The sequence below is a fragment of the Saimiri boliviensis genome, chromosome 11, assembly GCF_048565385.1.
Source record: "Saimiri boliviensis isolate mSaiBol1 chromosome 11, mSaiBol1.pri, whole genome shotgun sequence".
In the NCBI taxonomy this organism is placed as follows: Eukaryota; Metazoa; Chordata; class Mammalia; order Primates; family Cebidae; genus Saimiri; species Saimiri boliviensis.
Window position 1 is genome coordinate 10,748,637 of NC_133459.1, and position 14,392 is coordinate 10,763,028.

General features: G+C 54.8%; 1 protein-coding gene and 1 pseudogene across 1 annotated transcript; one reads left to right on the top strand and one right to left on the bottom strand.

Moving 5' to 3' along the window:
- Positions 1–1,323: 1,323 nt before the first annotated feature.
- C11H1orf167 (chromosome 11 C1orf167 homolog) lies at positions 1,324–14,164 on the top strand. Its single transcript, XM_074380061.1, has 9 exons — positions 1,324–1,393; positions 2,779–3,998; positions 4,129–4,172; positions 5,327–5,525; positions 7,609–7,763; positions 9,401–9,513; positions 9,953–10,118; positions 12,569–12,744; positions 13,957–14,164. The coding sequence occupies exons 1-9, from the start codon at positions 1,324–1,326 to the stop codon at positions 14,133–14,135; spliced, it is 2,322 nt and encodes a 773-aa protein (XP_074236162.1). The 3' UTR covers positions 14,136–14,164.
- On the bottom strand, positions 6,425–7,058 carry LOC141580367 (large ribosomal subunit protein eL29 pseudogene; annotated as a pseudogene).
- Positions 14,165–14,392: the final 228 nt, after the last annotated feature.

The following is a 14,392-nucleotide window of genomic DNA, read 5'->3' on the forward strand; positions in this document are numbered from 1 at the left end:
CGTGCCTATAATCCCAGCTACTCAGGAGGCTGAGGCAGGAGAATTGCCTGAACCCAGGAGGCGGAGGTTGCGGTGAGCCGAGATCGCGCCATTGCACTCCAGCTCAAAAAAAAAAAAAAAAAAAAAAAAACAAAAAACGTTTTGCAGCCTAAGGTATCTTGCAGCTACTGAGCTCTGCCATTGCAGCTGGGAAGCAGACAGTCTATAAACAAATGGGCTTTGTTCCAGTTTAATTTATTCACATAAGGGACCACTGGTCCAGGCAATAGTTTGCTAGCCCCTGGCCTATGACCTTGAAGGCTCACAGGAGCACTGAGTGGGCTGGAGAGCCTTTGTGACATTTGAATTGAGGCAGGGCATGATCTGATTTAAGTGTTCACAGGATCACCCTGCTGCTGAGTGAAGAGGAGGCTGTCAGGTGTGAGGACGAGGGCAGAATAAGAGTGACCAGTTGGGAGGTGGCAGGTGAGGGCCACTTGGCCCAGTGCACCAGGGTCAGATCCTGGATGCATTTGGGAGGCAGAGCCTATCAGAGCAGCCACTGGTGTGAGGGAGAAGGGGAGTTGAGGATGGCTCCAGGACTTTTGTTTGAGCCATCAGAAGGCCAGAGCTGCTATCCGTGGACGAGGAGGGCACCGATGGGAGAGAACTGGTTTTGAGGATGGCTAGAGTTCGGTTTTGGACCTTTTTTTTTTTGGCAGAGTCTTGCTCTGTTGCCCAGGTTGGAGTGAATTGGTGCAATCTCGGCTCACTGCAACTTCCGCCTTCCTGGTTCAAGCAATTCTGCCTCAGCCACCTGAGTAGCTGGGATTACAGGCACGTATCACCACACCTGGCTAATTTTTGTATTTTTAGTAGAGATGGGGTTTCACCATGTTGGTCAGGCTGGTCTCGAACTCCTGACCGCGTGATCCACCCGCCTCAGCCTGTCAACAGTTTTGGACATGTTAACACTGCACTGCCTGTTAGACATCTGGGTAGGCATGGAGGAGGTCACTGGACCTGTATGCAGGTCAGCCAAGAGGTCTGGGGGACAGGATTAGGCAGCGTTTGACCTGGTCACTTACCATGGAAAGTGAGACGATTAGTAGGGCAGGGAGAGGAGACCCTGAGAGACCAGAGCAGTGAGGAACAGGCCCTGGGCAGCTGGGACCAGGTCAGGGGCAGCCAGGAGTGCTGCTAAAGGGAGGGGGTAGGGATGAGAACTCGGTGGTGCTGAATGAAAGCCAGGTCAACCTGTCCTCTCCCCGCAGGGCCCATCTGATCACACGGACCAGGCCACTGTCTGTGGGGTGGACCCAGGATGCCCCTGTCCCCGAGCCCATGGAGCTAAGGTCTGAAGCCAGCCACAAGGAGAATGTGTCCCCAAAGCCTGCAGCACTCCTGAAGTCAGGCAAGAGGCTTGGTGGGCCTGAATGAGTGGGTACAGGAGCAGGGCCCCCTCTAGATTTCCACCCAGAGCCCCGCTCCCAGGCAGGCAAGCCTAAGGCCTGGCTAGTTCCGGAGATCAGCCATCCATGGTGGGCTGGGCAAAGGACAGAGTCTTCCCAGCCTGGGGCCTAAGGAGGGGTGTTCTTGGGAGGAGAGTGAGGTCAGGAAGAGAGGGGACTAGGAGTAGACCTGGCTGGCACCCTGGCTAAGATGGGGCCCCCACAGTCTGTGCCAGGGACGGGGGGCTGAGGATGTCCCTGCTCAGGCAACTGAGATTTAAGAAAGCCACAGAGCTGGGCCAGCCAAGAAGGGGAACGGCCCAAGAACAAATGCAAATTCTTGAATTCACGTCCCAGTTTCTTTGTGTTCCAGCTGTGTGACCTGGGGCAAATCGCTTAACCTCTCTGAGCTTTAGTTCCTATCCACAAAGGCAGCAACTTTTATGGCCCACTCAACCTGCCAGGCCCTGAGCCCATAGCCTCCCGGCACCTCTTCCATCCTCACGAGGACTCTGTGGCTGTGGAGCGGGCTTGGGGTCTGGGGAGGGGCTTCAAACCCCCCTCCTTGTTCCCAGAGGAGCTCACCTTTAGCCGTTGCTCTATGGGGTCTCACTTTCACCCCAGCCCGCTGCCCCCACCACCTCTTTGCTCAAGCCAGAAATCAAGTAGCCCCCCTCGACTCTTTTTTTTCCCCTTTACCTGATTTCCAAGCCTGTTGGCTCCACCTCTGAAGCTTATCTGAATCTTTTCTCTACCCACCTGCTAGTCTGATCCCAGCCACCATCATCTCTCTCCTGGGACTCCCTCAACAGCCTCCTAAATGTCTCTCTGCTTCCCTCTGTCCAGCTCCAAGACCCCCTTACTCCAAGAGCCCCAGAGTCTGCCCATCGCTTCACCAGGGAGGCAGAGCTAGCAGCAGACCCTGGAAGTCTCAGCTCCCTCCCGCTGCTGGGCCCTGTCCCCTCCCTTGATCCAAGACCTGGACGGCTCCACCTGTCCCCTGAGTGCCAGGCCGTCCAAGTTCGCCCCCAGGCCATGACTGTCTCTCCTCTTTTTTTTTTTTTTTTTATTGAGATGGAGCCTCACTGTGGCTCAATCTCAGCTCGCTGCAACCTCTAGCTCCCGGGTTCAAGCAATTCTCCTGCCTTAGCCTCCTGAGTAGCTGGGACTACAGGCGCGCACTACCACACCTGGCTAATTTTTGTATTTTTAGTAGAGATGGGTTTCACATATTGGCCAGGCTGGTCTCGAACTCCTGATTTTGTGATCCGCCCTCCTCAGCCTCCCCAAGTGCTGGGATTACAGGCGTGAGCCACCACGCCCAGCAGACTGTCTCTCCTCTCTTTAGAGCAACGGAGATTCCGGAGGAGTCTGGGCATTGGCCTGAGCAGTAGTCATGACCGGTGGGTGCCCAGGTGCCAGGTGGAGAGGGGAGAGCCTGCTGCCACACCCTCCCCAGGGGCAGTGCTAGATCAGCAGCCCTGCCGAGTCCAGACCAACCTGGCCAGCCCTGGTCCCCGTCTGGGCCTAGCCCTGAAGGACACAACTGGCAGACTAGTCAGTTCAAGCTTCTGGCAACAGAGCAACCTGCAGCCCCCGACCAGGAGATGCCAAGGGAAGGCCCAAGAGTTTGCCATCCAGCAGAGCAACCTGAGCATAAGTGGGACCAGCAGCCCCCTCCTCTGCCCAGAGCCAGTGGGGAGCTTTAGACCCCATGAGCTGCTCCAGGGACATCTCCTCTCCCAAGGGGCACTGGCTTGCCCATCCCCCTATCGGAGGCAGTACAGGCTGCCAGCCCCAGGCACCCCTAGCCGGGACTTCAGTCCCACTGCAGCCTTTGCCCCTCTCAGTGGGCACCCACGGCCAGGCCTCAGATCCTGGGGTGACCTGGGGAGCTGGACGTCCAGGGTGGTGGAGGAACTTCTCACCCTGGAGGACCTGGCTGACCCTAGTCAGAACCAGGCTCGGGCCCCATCCCATGCTGCCATCCACCAGCTTCTGGCGTCCGTACATCACCTGGCGCCGGAGGCAGCCCAACTCAGCTGCCAGGCATCCCAGGAACCCCCCGGTGCTGTGCAGCAGGACCTCGCGACCAGCGGCAGCCAGCCACTCTCCGCCCACCTGCAGCCCGGCCCGCCTGTCCTTGCTTCCTGGGATGAGCGGAGGAGACAACTCCGAGGCCGCAGGGAAACTGCAGCTTTTCTGGAGACCCCGGCTGCTCTCTCAGACTCTTGGGCTCAAAGCAAGCTAATGTCACCTGAGACCAAGTCGGGCACACTGACTGGGGATTTCCTTAATCCTGAACAGGGGCTCCCTCCCGCCCGTCCCCTAGGGTCAGGGGACAGCTATTCCCCCGAGTCTCCAGATGACAGGGCACAGAGGGGTCTCCCTCGAGGCGTGGGGAGCAGGGAGGCCGGCCCCTGTTCCTCGGCCTTCTCCAACACAGCCTGGGGAGTCCCACCCAAGCGGAAAGGAGAGGAGGGGGCCCCGAGGGAGCAGATGCACAGCGAGGAGGAGAGGACAACCTTCCATCTGCCAGACGCAGCCCCAGGGAGCAGTGCCTCGCAGGTAGACGCCAGGGGAGGCTGGAGGTGGGGTGGGGGAGGGGTGTGCACCAGGGCAGGGAGGCTTGGCGGGGGGTGCCCTGTCCCCCTGCTCCTTGGCCTGAGAACTGTATTGCTTACTCTTGCTTTCCCAGAACAAGGCACAAAATATCTTGGCCCCGGAGTCCGAGGCAACCTGGTGAGGCCATGCATGGCTGGGTGGGAACAGGGGTTGGAGTTGGGGCACACCTGCTCAGGACTCCTGCTCCCATTTGCCTGCGTGAACAGAGACAAGGCCTGACAGAGATGAAGCCAGGACCCCCCGCTCCCATTTGCCTGAGCAAACGGAGACGAGGGCCTGCTGGAGGAGACAGAGTTCAAGGAAGGGGTTCAAGTTCTTCCCTGGCCCTGCTGGGGAACGAAGGGAGCCTCCTGGGCCCAGGGACAAGAATGAGGGGACCGACGCCTGTGGGTTTGGGGCACTGAGTGTCCTGAACATCTGAGGCCACCCTGAGTTTTTGGGAAAAAGGGCAGCCTCTGGCCGGATGCGGGGGCTCATGCCTATAATCGCAACACTGGGAGACTGAGGCAGGCAGACTGCTTGAGCTCAGGAGCTCAGGACCAGCCTGAGCAAGGTGGCCAAAGCCTGTCTCTACAAAAACATTTCAAAAATTAGCTGGGTGTGGCGGTACACGTCTGTAGTCTCAGCTACTCGGGAGGCTGAGGTGGGAGGATCATTTGAGCCCAGGAGTGAGCTATTATCAAACCAGTGCCCTCCAGCCTGGGTGACAGAGCAAGCTCCTGTCTCAAAAAATATATACATTAATTAAAAAGAAATAAAGAGCCGGGCGCGGTGGCTCACACCTGTAATCCCAGCACTTTGGGAGGTCGAGGCGGGTGGATCACGAGGTCGAGAGATCGAGACCATCCTGGTCCACGTGGTGAAACCCTGTCTCTACTAAAAATACAAAACATTAGCTGGGCATGGTGGCACGTGCCTGTCATCCCAGCTACTCAGGAGGCTGAGGCAGGAGAATTGCCTGAACCCAGGAGGTGGAGGTTGCGGTGAGCCGAGATCGCGCCATTGCACTCCAGCCTGGGTAACAAGAGCGAAACTCCGTCTCAAAAAAAAAAAAAAAAAAGAAATGAAGAGGGCCTTCTCCCACCCCAGGGCCTTGCTTGTGTGGGATTTCCGGGTCCGTCCGTCACTAAGAGGGAAGTTCCCCCAGTCGGCAGTGTGAGGCTCCTGTGTCTTTCCTGCTGGAAAGACATCTCGAAGGGGACCCAGCCACTAGGCACTCCCGGGGATTAGGAGGGCAGTCCACCCCCTGATCAGCCCTGGTCTGTCCGCAGCTGGCAGCCGCTGTCCAGATATTTTCAAGCCTGGAGGCACTTGGTGAAAACGCAGCAGGCGGCAGTGGCGGCGGCAGTGGCACTGGGCCACCAGCACCTGTGGCAAAAGGGCCTTCAGGCCCTGTGGCTCCGGGAGGCTCAGCTGGAGGCAGCCTGGGGGCGGTACACAAAGGCCCTGCTTGCCAGGAGCTTCCGAGAGGTCAGGGGTCTCCAGGTTGGGCCAAGGGGAGGTGTGAAGCACTTGGTGTCTGGGGAGGAGGTTCAGTCACGGAGAGGGCACCCACTGGGCGTAGGTCGCACCTCAAGAACGATCAGCAGTAGAGCGTGTAGTTATGAGTCAGCACGCCTGAATCAACTCTGCCTGAGTTCAAATCCTGCCCCCTCTACCACTTTCTAGCTGTGTGACCTTGGGCAAGTTACCTAACCTCTCTGTGCCCCAGTCTCTTTATCTCTAAAATGGGATGATGATGATAGTAGTACATACCTCTCTCAGGGTCGCAGGGAGATTAAATTAATAAGGGATTCAGAACTCTGCCTAGCATATAGCAAGCTACTAGATAAATGGTTGCTGTTTTTTTTTGTTTGTTTGTTTGTTTTGAGACGGAGTTTCGCCCTTGTTACCCAGGCTGGAGTGCAATGGCGCGATCTCGGCTCACCGCAACCTCCGCCTCCTGGGTTCAGGCAATTCTCCTGCCTCAGCCTCCTGAGTAGCTGGGATTACAGGCACGTGCCACCATGCCCAGCTAATTTTTTGCACTTTTAGTAGAGACGGGGTTTCACCATGTTGACCAGGATGGTTTTTAATTGGTGGTTTGCCAGCCAGGGTTAGGAGGGAGCATCTGTGTCCTTCTCTCCTTGGGAAAGGGGTGCTCTGAGAGGATCCAGTCCCAGCTTTCATGTTTTTTTTGTTTGTTTGTTTTGTTTGTTTGTTTGTTTTTTAAGACAGAGTCTCGCTCTGTCACCAGGCTGGAGTGCAGTGGCGCGATCCCGGCTCACTGCAACCTCTGCATCCTGGGTTCAAGAGATCCTCCTGCCTCAGCCTCCCGAGTAGCTGGGACTACAGGCGCGCGCCACCACACCCAGCTGATTTTTGTATTTTTTTTTCCTCCCTCAGGTTTATTCGTACAAATAGCACAGGAGGACCCCAGCCCCATGCAGATGGCAGCCCCGGGGGGTCGCACCCGTCCTTCTGTCCTCACGTTGGCAGAGATATCTACTCTGAAGCCTTTGTAGGGGCCTGGGCACCTTTGGGAGACTGAGCTGGAACTGAAGCTGGAGCTGCAGCCTGGGCCTCGTTTTGATCCTTGGCCTTGGCCTTGACCTTTGGCCGGCAGAGCCTGAGCCCCTTGGCAATGCGAGCACGAGCATGCTTCCCAAGCTTGGGGTGGGCAATGCAGGCTAGTTGATCGAGCTTTCGGCTGACACCCCCTTTTGGGATCTTGGGCTTAACCTCCTTGGGCTTTACGAGGGCCTTGATGGCCTCGGCACGTGCCCTCCTGGCCTTGGCATTGTTAGCCTGCATCTTCTTTAGGCCCTTCTTGTTGTGCTTCCTGGCAAAGCGCATGTTCCTCAGGAACTTGGGGTCCACCCCCTTAAGAGATTCGTATCTTTGTGATCGGGGTTTCTTGATACCATTTCTGTGCCATTTTCGGGACTGGTTGTGTATGGTGTGGTTCTTGGACTTGGCCATGTCTGCACTTAAGCTGCGCTTCCCGAAGCGCCTACGACCGGATGGGGTTTCACCATGCTGGCCAGGATGGTCTCAATCTCTCTTTTTTTTTTTTTTTTTGAGATGGAATCTTGCTCTGTCACCAGGCTGGAGTGCAATGGCGTGATCTCAGTCACTGCAATCTCTGCCTCCCAGGTTGAAGTGATTCTCTTGCCTCAGCCGCCTGAGTAGCTGGGTCTACAGGCACGTGTCATCATGCCCAGCTAATTTTTGTATTTTTTAGTAGAGACAGGGTTTCACTATGTTGACCAGGATGGTCTCGATCTCTTGACTTCATGATCTGCCCGCCTCAGCCTCCCAAAGTGCTGCGATTACAGGCGTGAGCCACCGCGCCAGGCCCCAGCTTTCGTCTTCTAAGGAAGGCGTTGCCTCTTGGGATGCACCTCTCTCTATTTGTTCATTCATTCATTCCTTCATTCTCAAAGAAGAAATGACAAGGCAGAGTTATAGTTAAGACCGCTGGCTGTGGAGTCTGATAGGTGTGTCCCTGCCTAGTGCTCTCTTGGGAGGAAGAGTCAAGGTGAACATCTTTTCTCCTTCTCTCTTGACCCAGTGGAGCAACCTGACTCTGCAGCAGAAACCAGGACAGCCCCGCACATGGGCTGGGTCAGGGTCCCCGCCTTCCAGGAGCGCCCAGGGCCAAGGCCCCTCCTTGGAAAGAAGCAGAGCGGCAGACCCCGTGCAGAGACGCAGGCCGGAACACACCAGGTTGGTCAGTGTGGCCGGGGCAGCTGGTGGCCTTCCTTCCCCCACTTCCTGCCTTGCCACCCCTACTTCTCATCCCCAAAAAGAATGGAAATGAAATAAGCAGATGTGGGCAAAGATGTATGGAAATAAATGTCCGTCATGGCATCATTTATCATTGTAAAAACTACTTGATCTTCGTTGCCTAATACCTGAAAAAAAAAAAAAGAAAGAAAGAAAAAAAGAGTATAATTGTAAAAACTTCAAAACAGCCAGGCATGGCGGTTCACGCCTGTAATCCCAGCACTGTGGGAGACCGAGGCAGGCGGACCACTTGAGGCCAGGAGTTAGACATCAGCCTGGGCAACATATCGAGACCCCATCTCTGGGGGAAAAAAAGTAAACATTTAGCCAGGTATCGGGGCATGCTTGTAGTCCCAGCCACTCTAGAGACTGAGGTGGGAGGATCACTTGAACCCAGGAAATCAAGGCTGCAGTGAGCTGTGATCATGCCACTGCCCTCCAGCCTGGGCAACACAGCCAGACTCGGTCTCAAAAAAACAAACTGAAAAGCAACCTAAATGCGCCATGGTAAGTGAGTAAATGATGGTTTGACCATGTGATGAACAATTAGCAGCCATCCAATATGATGTTTAGAAAGACTTTTTAAATTTTATTTTACTTTTTATTATCACTTTTTGAGGCGGAGTCTCGCTCTGTTGCCCAGGCTGGAGTGCAGTGGCGTGATCTTGACTCACTGCAACCTCTGCCTCCCAGGTTCAAGTGATTCTCCTGCCTCAGCCTCCCAAGTAGCTGGTATTACAGGCTCATGCCACCACACCCAGCTGCCTTTTTTGTATTTTGTATTTTTTTTTGTATTTTTAATAGAGATGGGGTTGATCTTGAACTCTGGGCCTCAAGTGATTTGCCCACCTCAGCCTCCCAAAGTGCTGGGATTACAGGGCTGAGCCACCATGCCTGGCCTCTAGTTATTTTTTTCTTTATTTCTGCAATTTTCTATTACATTTGTTTTTGTTTTTGTTTGTTCGTTTTTTCTTTTGAAACAGAGCCTCGCTCTGTCACCCAGGCTGGAGTACAGTAATGTGATCTCTGCTCAATGCAACCTCTGCCTCCTAGGCTCAAGCAATTCTCATGCCTCAGCCTCCCGAGTAGCTGGGACTTCAAGTGTGTGCCACCGCACTGGCTGATTTTTGTGTATGTGTGTGTGTATATATATATATATTTGGTAGATTTGCTGTGTTGACCATGCTGGTCTCAAACTCCTGGCTTTAAGTGATCTGCCCGCCTCAGCCTCCTAAAGTCCTGGGATTACAGGTACGAGCCACCATGCCCGGCCATGTTCTTATTTTTAAATTGAACAAATGTATGTAAAGAATTATTTAAGTGATATTTATTTTAATACATGTTTGTTGTGAAGAAGAAATCCAAACCGTATTGAAGAGAATGAATCAAGAGCAGAACCTGCCCCCAGCAATAGCTTTTAAATCAGGCATAAAATGTACTGTCCAGAAGAGAGTAGGGGACTCAGATCCCCTGCTCCCGTGGCCAGACCACACCTGGCTGGGGTGGGGTGGACAGGCTGGGACTGTGTGCCCTCCCTCCCGGGTCATCAGCTTCTCTCTGGGCAACTTTGCTTTTAGTCCAGAAAGTCTGAAGGAGGAGAACATAGCTCGGTGGCTTGTGTCGAATCCTGGGCAGAGAACAGACGGCAGACACGAGAGAGTCCAAATCCTGCGGGCCCTGCAAGTGGCTGGTGAGATGTGAGGTGCTGGGAAAGCAGGGAGATGGAGCCTGGCCACCCAGGGCCTGAGCTCCACGCAGGACGGGCTGGGGTGGAGGACCCCTGGGTGAATGAACGTCTACTGTATATCTGCTTTGGCATACTCCCAGAGATAATCTCATTTGAGCCTCCCGGTGACCCCCCCAAGAGGAATTGTGCCCATTTTATGGATGGAGAACTGAGGCACAGAGAAGTTAAGTGACTAGTTTGAGGACACGCAGCATGAGAGGAGCACAGCTTGCACTCATGGGCTGATGCGCTGATGCAGACCCATGCCAGAGGCTAGTGTATTGGAACTAGACATCCCTTACTCAGAGATGGGGGTGACAAGCGCCCCAGGTGTCAGGGGTCCCTCCTGGCTCAGATCTTCCCATCTGCTTACTCTTTTCTCTCCTCCTCTCTCTCTCCTTAGACTTCTTCTTGTGGTGCCAACAGAAGGACCTGGCCAGGCAGAAGAGGGAGGATCACACGGCCACACAGAGGATGGGGAGCTTCCCTCAGGCCTGGCACTCCGCTGCAGCAGGTGCAGCCCGGGGGCCCCCACTGAGCCCCCAGCACCAGAGAGCTTGGCTGTGCAGGTAGGATGTCCTTTCTTTTTTTTTTGAGCTGGGGTCTCACTCTGTCACCCAGGCTGGAGTACAGTGGCACCATCTTGGCTCACGGCACTCTCCATCTCCCTGGCTCAAGCAATCCTCCCACCTCAGCCTCCCAAGTAGCTAGGACCATAGGCACGTGCCACCATGCCCAGCTAACTTTTTGAATTTTTAGTAGAGACAGGGCTCCACCATGTTGTCCAGCCTGGTTTCGAACTCCTGAACTCCAGTGATCTGCCCACCTTGGCCTCCCAAAGTGCTGGGATTACAGGGGTGAGCCAGCATGCCTGGCGCCAACTTCCCTTTAAGTCTGCTCTTGACTTCTAGTATCGGGAGGCAAGGATGCAAATAGGAAATGAAAGCAGCCATCGACTGAGCATGCCTAAAACGCGCTAAGCCGCCCCACTGGCTGGGGTTTGATGGTTAACTGGTTAACTTTATATTATGGGCCTTTTTTTTTTTTTTGAGACAGAATTTCGCTCTTGTTACCCAGGTTGGAGTGCAATGGCGCTATCTCGGCTCACCGCAACCTCCACCTCCTGGGTTCAGGCAATTCTCCTGCCTCAGCCTCCTGAGTAGCTGGGATTACAGGCACACACCACCATGCCCAGCTGATTTGTTGTATTTTTAGTAGAGACGGGGTTTCACCATGTTGACCAGGATGGTCTTGATCTGTTGACCTCGTGATCCACCCGCCTCGGCCTCCCAAAGTGCTGGAATTACAGGCGTGAGCCACCATGCCCAGCCTTATGGGCCTTTTTTATTTTTTATTTATTTTTGAGACAGTGTCTAGCTCTGTCCCCGGCTGGAGTCCAGTGGCGCGATCTTGGCTCACTGCAACCTCTGCCTCCTGGGTTCAAGTGATTCTCCTGTCTCAGCCTCCTGAGTAGCTGGGATTACAGGTGCATGCCACCACGCCTGGCTAATTTTTTTTTGTATTTTTGTAGAGATGGGGCTTCACCATATTGGTCAGGCTGGTCTCAAACTCCTGACCTCAGGTGATCCACCTGCCTTGGCCTCCCAAAGTGCTGGGATTATAGGCATGAGCCATGGTGCCCAGCCTAGGGGGCATTTTTATCTTACTCAAAAGTAAAGCAGTTAGGATAACAAACCCCAGCACCACAATCACTCAGCTTCAACAAAATCAACCTTTCTGGAAGCTTGTTTCATGTGTACCCCAAATGCATCCCCCTCCAAATTATTTTGAGACAAATCCCATGCATTATACTATTTCATCCATAAATATTTTTGTGTGCCTCTGTAAAAGATAAGGACTCTTTCGAAACATAACCACTGGCTGGGTTATGTTTGTCGAGACCACCTGGCCAACATGGTGAAACCCCATGTCTACTAAAAATACAAAAATTTGTCGAGCTTGATGGCGGACACCTGTAATCACAGCTACTCGAGAAGCTGAGGCATGAGAATTGCTTAAATCCGGGAGGCAGAGGTTGCAGTCAGCTGAGATCATGCCACTGCACTCCAGCCTAGGCAACAGAGTGAAAATCCATCAGAAGGAACGGGCATCCCACTCCTCCCCGTGGCCCTGCACAGGACCTGGCACACTGTGGTGTCCAGCCAATGCCAGGCCCTGGGAGGTGACCTAGGGACACTGAATTGAGCGGCGGGCCACTGGGGCCATGGGGCTGCCAGGGACGCAGACATAGAGCTCTACAGGGGTGGCTGGAACCCAAGTGAATGCCCATCACCCTGCCAAGTGCGTGTCCCCTGGTGGCAGGAACCATGTCTGTCTGGCTGTCACCGCTGGCTCCCAGCTCCTGCAGGTGCCCAGAACATTGCAGACATGGAATAAGTACCATAAAGAAACAAGGGTAGGAGCCAGGGATCAAGCTCTTATCTCCTCCACCTTCTGCCTCATTACACAACTGGAGAAACTGAGGCTCAGAGGGCCGGAGCAGCTTGCTCTACAACCCAGTGGGAGTCAGGAGCGAGAAGGTCCTGTGGCAAGACCTTGGTGCTGCCTCCACACAAGATGGTCACTGCTGGGATTCAGAGCTCAGAAAAGCTGTGGGTGAGGGGAGGGTGGCGATCCGTAGGGGCTAGCAATGAATAAATAATAAAAACATAACCACAATACCACACACACACACACACACACACACACACACACACAGAGAGAGAGAGAGAGAGAGAACAACTATTCCTTAACACTCATGAATATATGGCCAGTATTCACAGATATTCACATTTCCAATTGTTTTGCAAGTATATATTGTGTTAGAGTTTGCTGTAAAGTCCACGTATTGCCGTCAGGCGACAAGAGCAAAACTCCAACTACAAACAACAACAACAAAACCATGGAGGCTCGGAGAGATGACGCAGCTTGCCCAAGGCCTGGGTAGCATGTCCCGCAGCAGCAGCCGCAGTCATCAGTCCTTGCAATTGGCGTGGGTACTTTCCCTCTGCTCTCCCAGGTGCTTTGGGGCCTGGCAGCGGTTTGCGCAAAGAGGGTCCCGGTACCGAGACCACCTGGCTGACCGCCGGGCCAGGACCCTGAGGACGTGCCTGGAACAGTGGGTGCGGATGAAGCAGCTCCGGGCCTCAGAGCGGGCAAAGGTGACCCAGCTGTCCCTCTGCTGGCAGAAAGCAGGTGAGCTAATGTTGGCTTCCCCAGCAAACCGTATCACTTAAGCCCCTTCTTCAGTGCGCCCCAGGTGAATGTGTGGATTCTTGTGGGAGGTGGTAGAACTGGGGCTTTCTAGGAGGGCAGCCTGTAGGCCTGGGAGGGTGCAGGAGGGGTCCCAGAGTGGGCAGACCCCGACTGGGCCACATTCCTATGTCCCATCGCGGGCTGCTCTGGGTGAGAGACTTGGTTCTGCACCTCACCCTGCAGGCTCCCAGTGCTGGCTACCCCAGATCCTGCCCCAAAGGGATTGTGGGCTCTGCTCTTGGGAAGCTCTTGGTCTGATGGGGGACACACAGTCCTAACCCCCACCCCAAAACTCAAGTGGGGGCCAGGTGTGGTGGCTCATGCCTCTAATCCCAGCACTTTGGTAGGCTGAGGAGAGAGGATCACCTGAGGTCAGGAGTTCAAGACCAGCCTGGCCAACATGGTGAAAACCCGTCTCTCCTCAAAATACAAAAATTAGCCAGGTATGATGGTGCACACCTGTAATCCCAGCTACTTGGGAGGCTGAGGCAGGAGAATTGCTTGAAACCGGGAGGCAGAGGTTGCAGTGAGCCAAGATCACAGCATTGCACTCCAGCCTGGGTGACAAGAGCGAAACTCTTTCTTTCTTTTTTTTTTTTTTTGAGACAGAGTGTCGCTCTTGCTGCCCAGGCTGGAGTGCAATGGCACGATCTCAGCTCACCGCAACCTCCGCCTCCTGGGTTCAAGCAATTCTCCTGCCTCAGCCTCCTGAGTAGCTGGGACTACAGGCACGCGCCACCATGCCCAGCTAATTTTTTGTATTTTCAGTAGAGATGGGGTTTCACCACGTTGACCAGGATGGTCTCGATCTCTCGACCTCGTGATCCACCCGCCTCGGCCTCCCAAAGTGCTGGGATTACAGGCTTAAACCACCGCGCCTGGCCACGAGCGAAACTTTCTTTCTTTCTTTTCTTTCTTTCTTTCTTTGTCTCTCTCTCTCTCTCTCTCTCTCTCTCACACACACACACACACACACACACAACTAGGGAAGATGGGATCTTTGAGGTGACCTGGAGGGGAGGGCTTGGAGGTGGTGGAAGGGGACAAGAGTGGGGAGGCCCCAAAAGGGGCTCGATGCAGCAGCTATCAACGGCTGTGGGTCGAGTGAGGTCAGTGGGGAGGCAGCTGACTGGCCTCTTGACCATTTCTCAGGATGCGAGGCTCTCTATGGCGCAGGCCCCAGAGCCAGTGGCCTGGGTTCAGTGGGCCAGGCCCAGGGGCTGCAGGAGCAGGGACGGGGCTGCCTGCAGAATGCCTGCCGGACACTGGCCCTCCGCCGGGTGCTGCTGCTGTGGAAGAGGCGGCTTTTCCAGTGCCAGTGGGCCAAGTAGGTGTCCCCGAGCTTGTGACCTGGGTTGGGCCTGGGGGTTGTGGGGTGGGCACGTGAGCAGTGCTCAGCACCGGGAGGAACACGGAGCAATGTCCCATAGGCCACGAGCTGCATCCCACTCCTCCCCGGGGCCCTGCACGGGACCTGGCACACTGTGCTGTCCAGCCAATGCCAGGCCCTGGGAGGTGGCCTGGGGACACTGAATTGAGCAGAGAGCCACAGGGGCCATGGGGCTGCCTGGAAGGCAGACACAGAGCT

Coding starts and splice junctions, on each gene's coding strand:
- C11H1orf167 (XM_074380061.1), top strand. CDS start 1,324: ATGGAGCTAAGGTCTGAAGCCAGCCACAAGGAGAATGTGTCCCCAAAG. Junction 5,526..7,608: donor TTGCCAGGAGCTTCCGAGAG/GTCAGGGGTCTC, acceptor CTCTTGACCCAG/TGGAGCAACCTGACTCTGCA. Junction 12,745..13,956: donor CCTCTGCTGGCAGAAAGCAG/GTGAGCTAATGT, acceptor ACCATTTCTCAG/GATGCGAGGCTCTCTATGGC.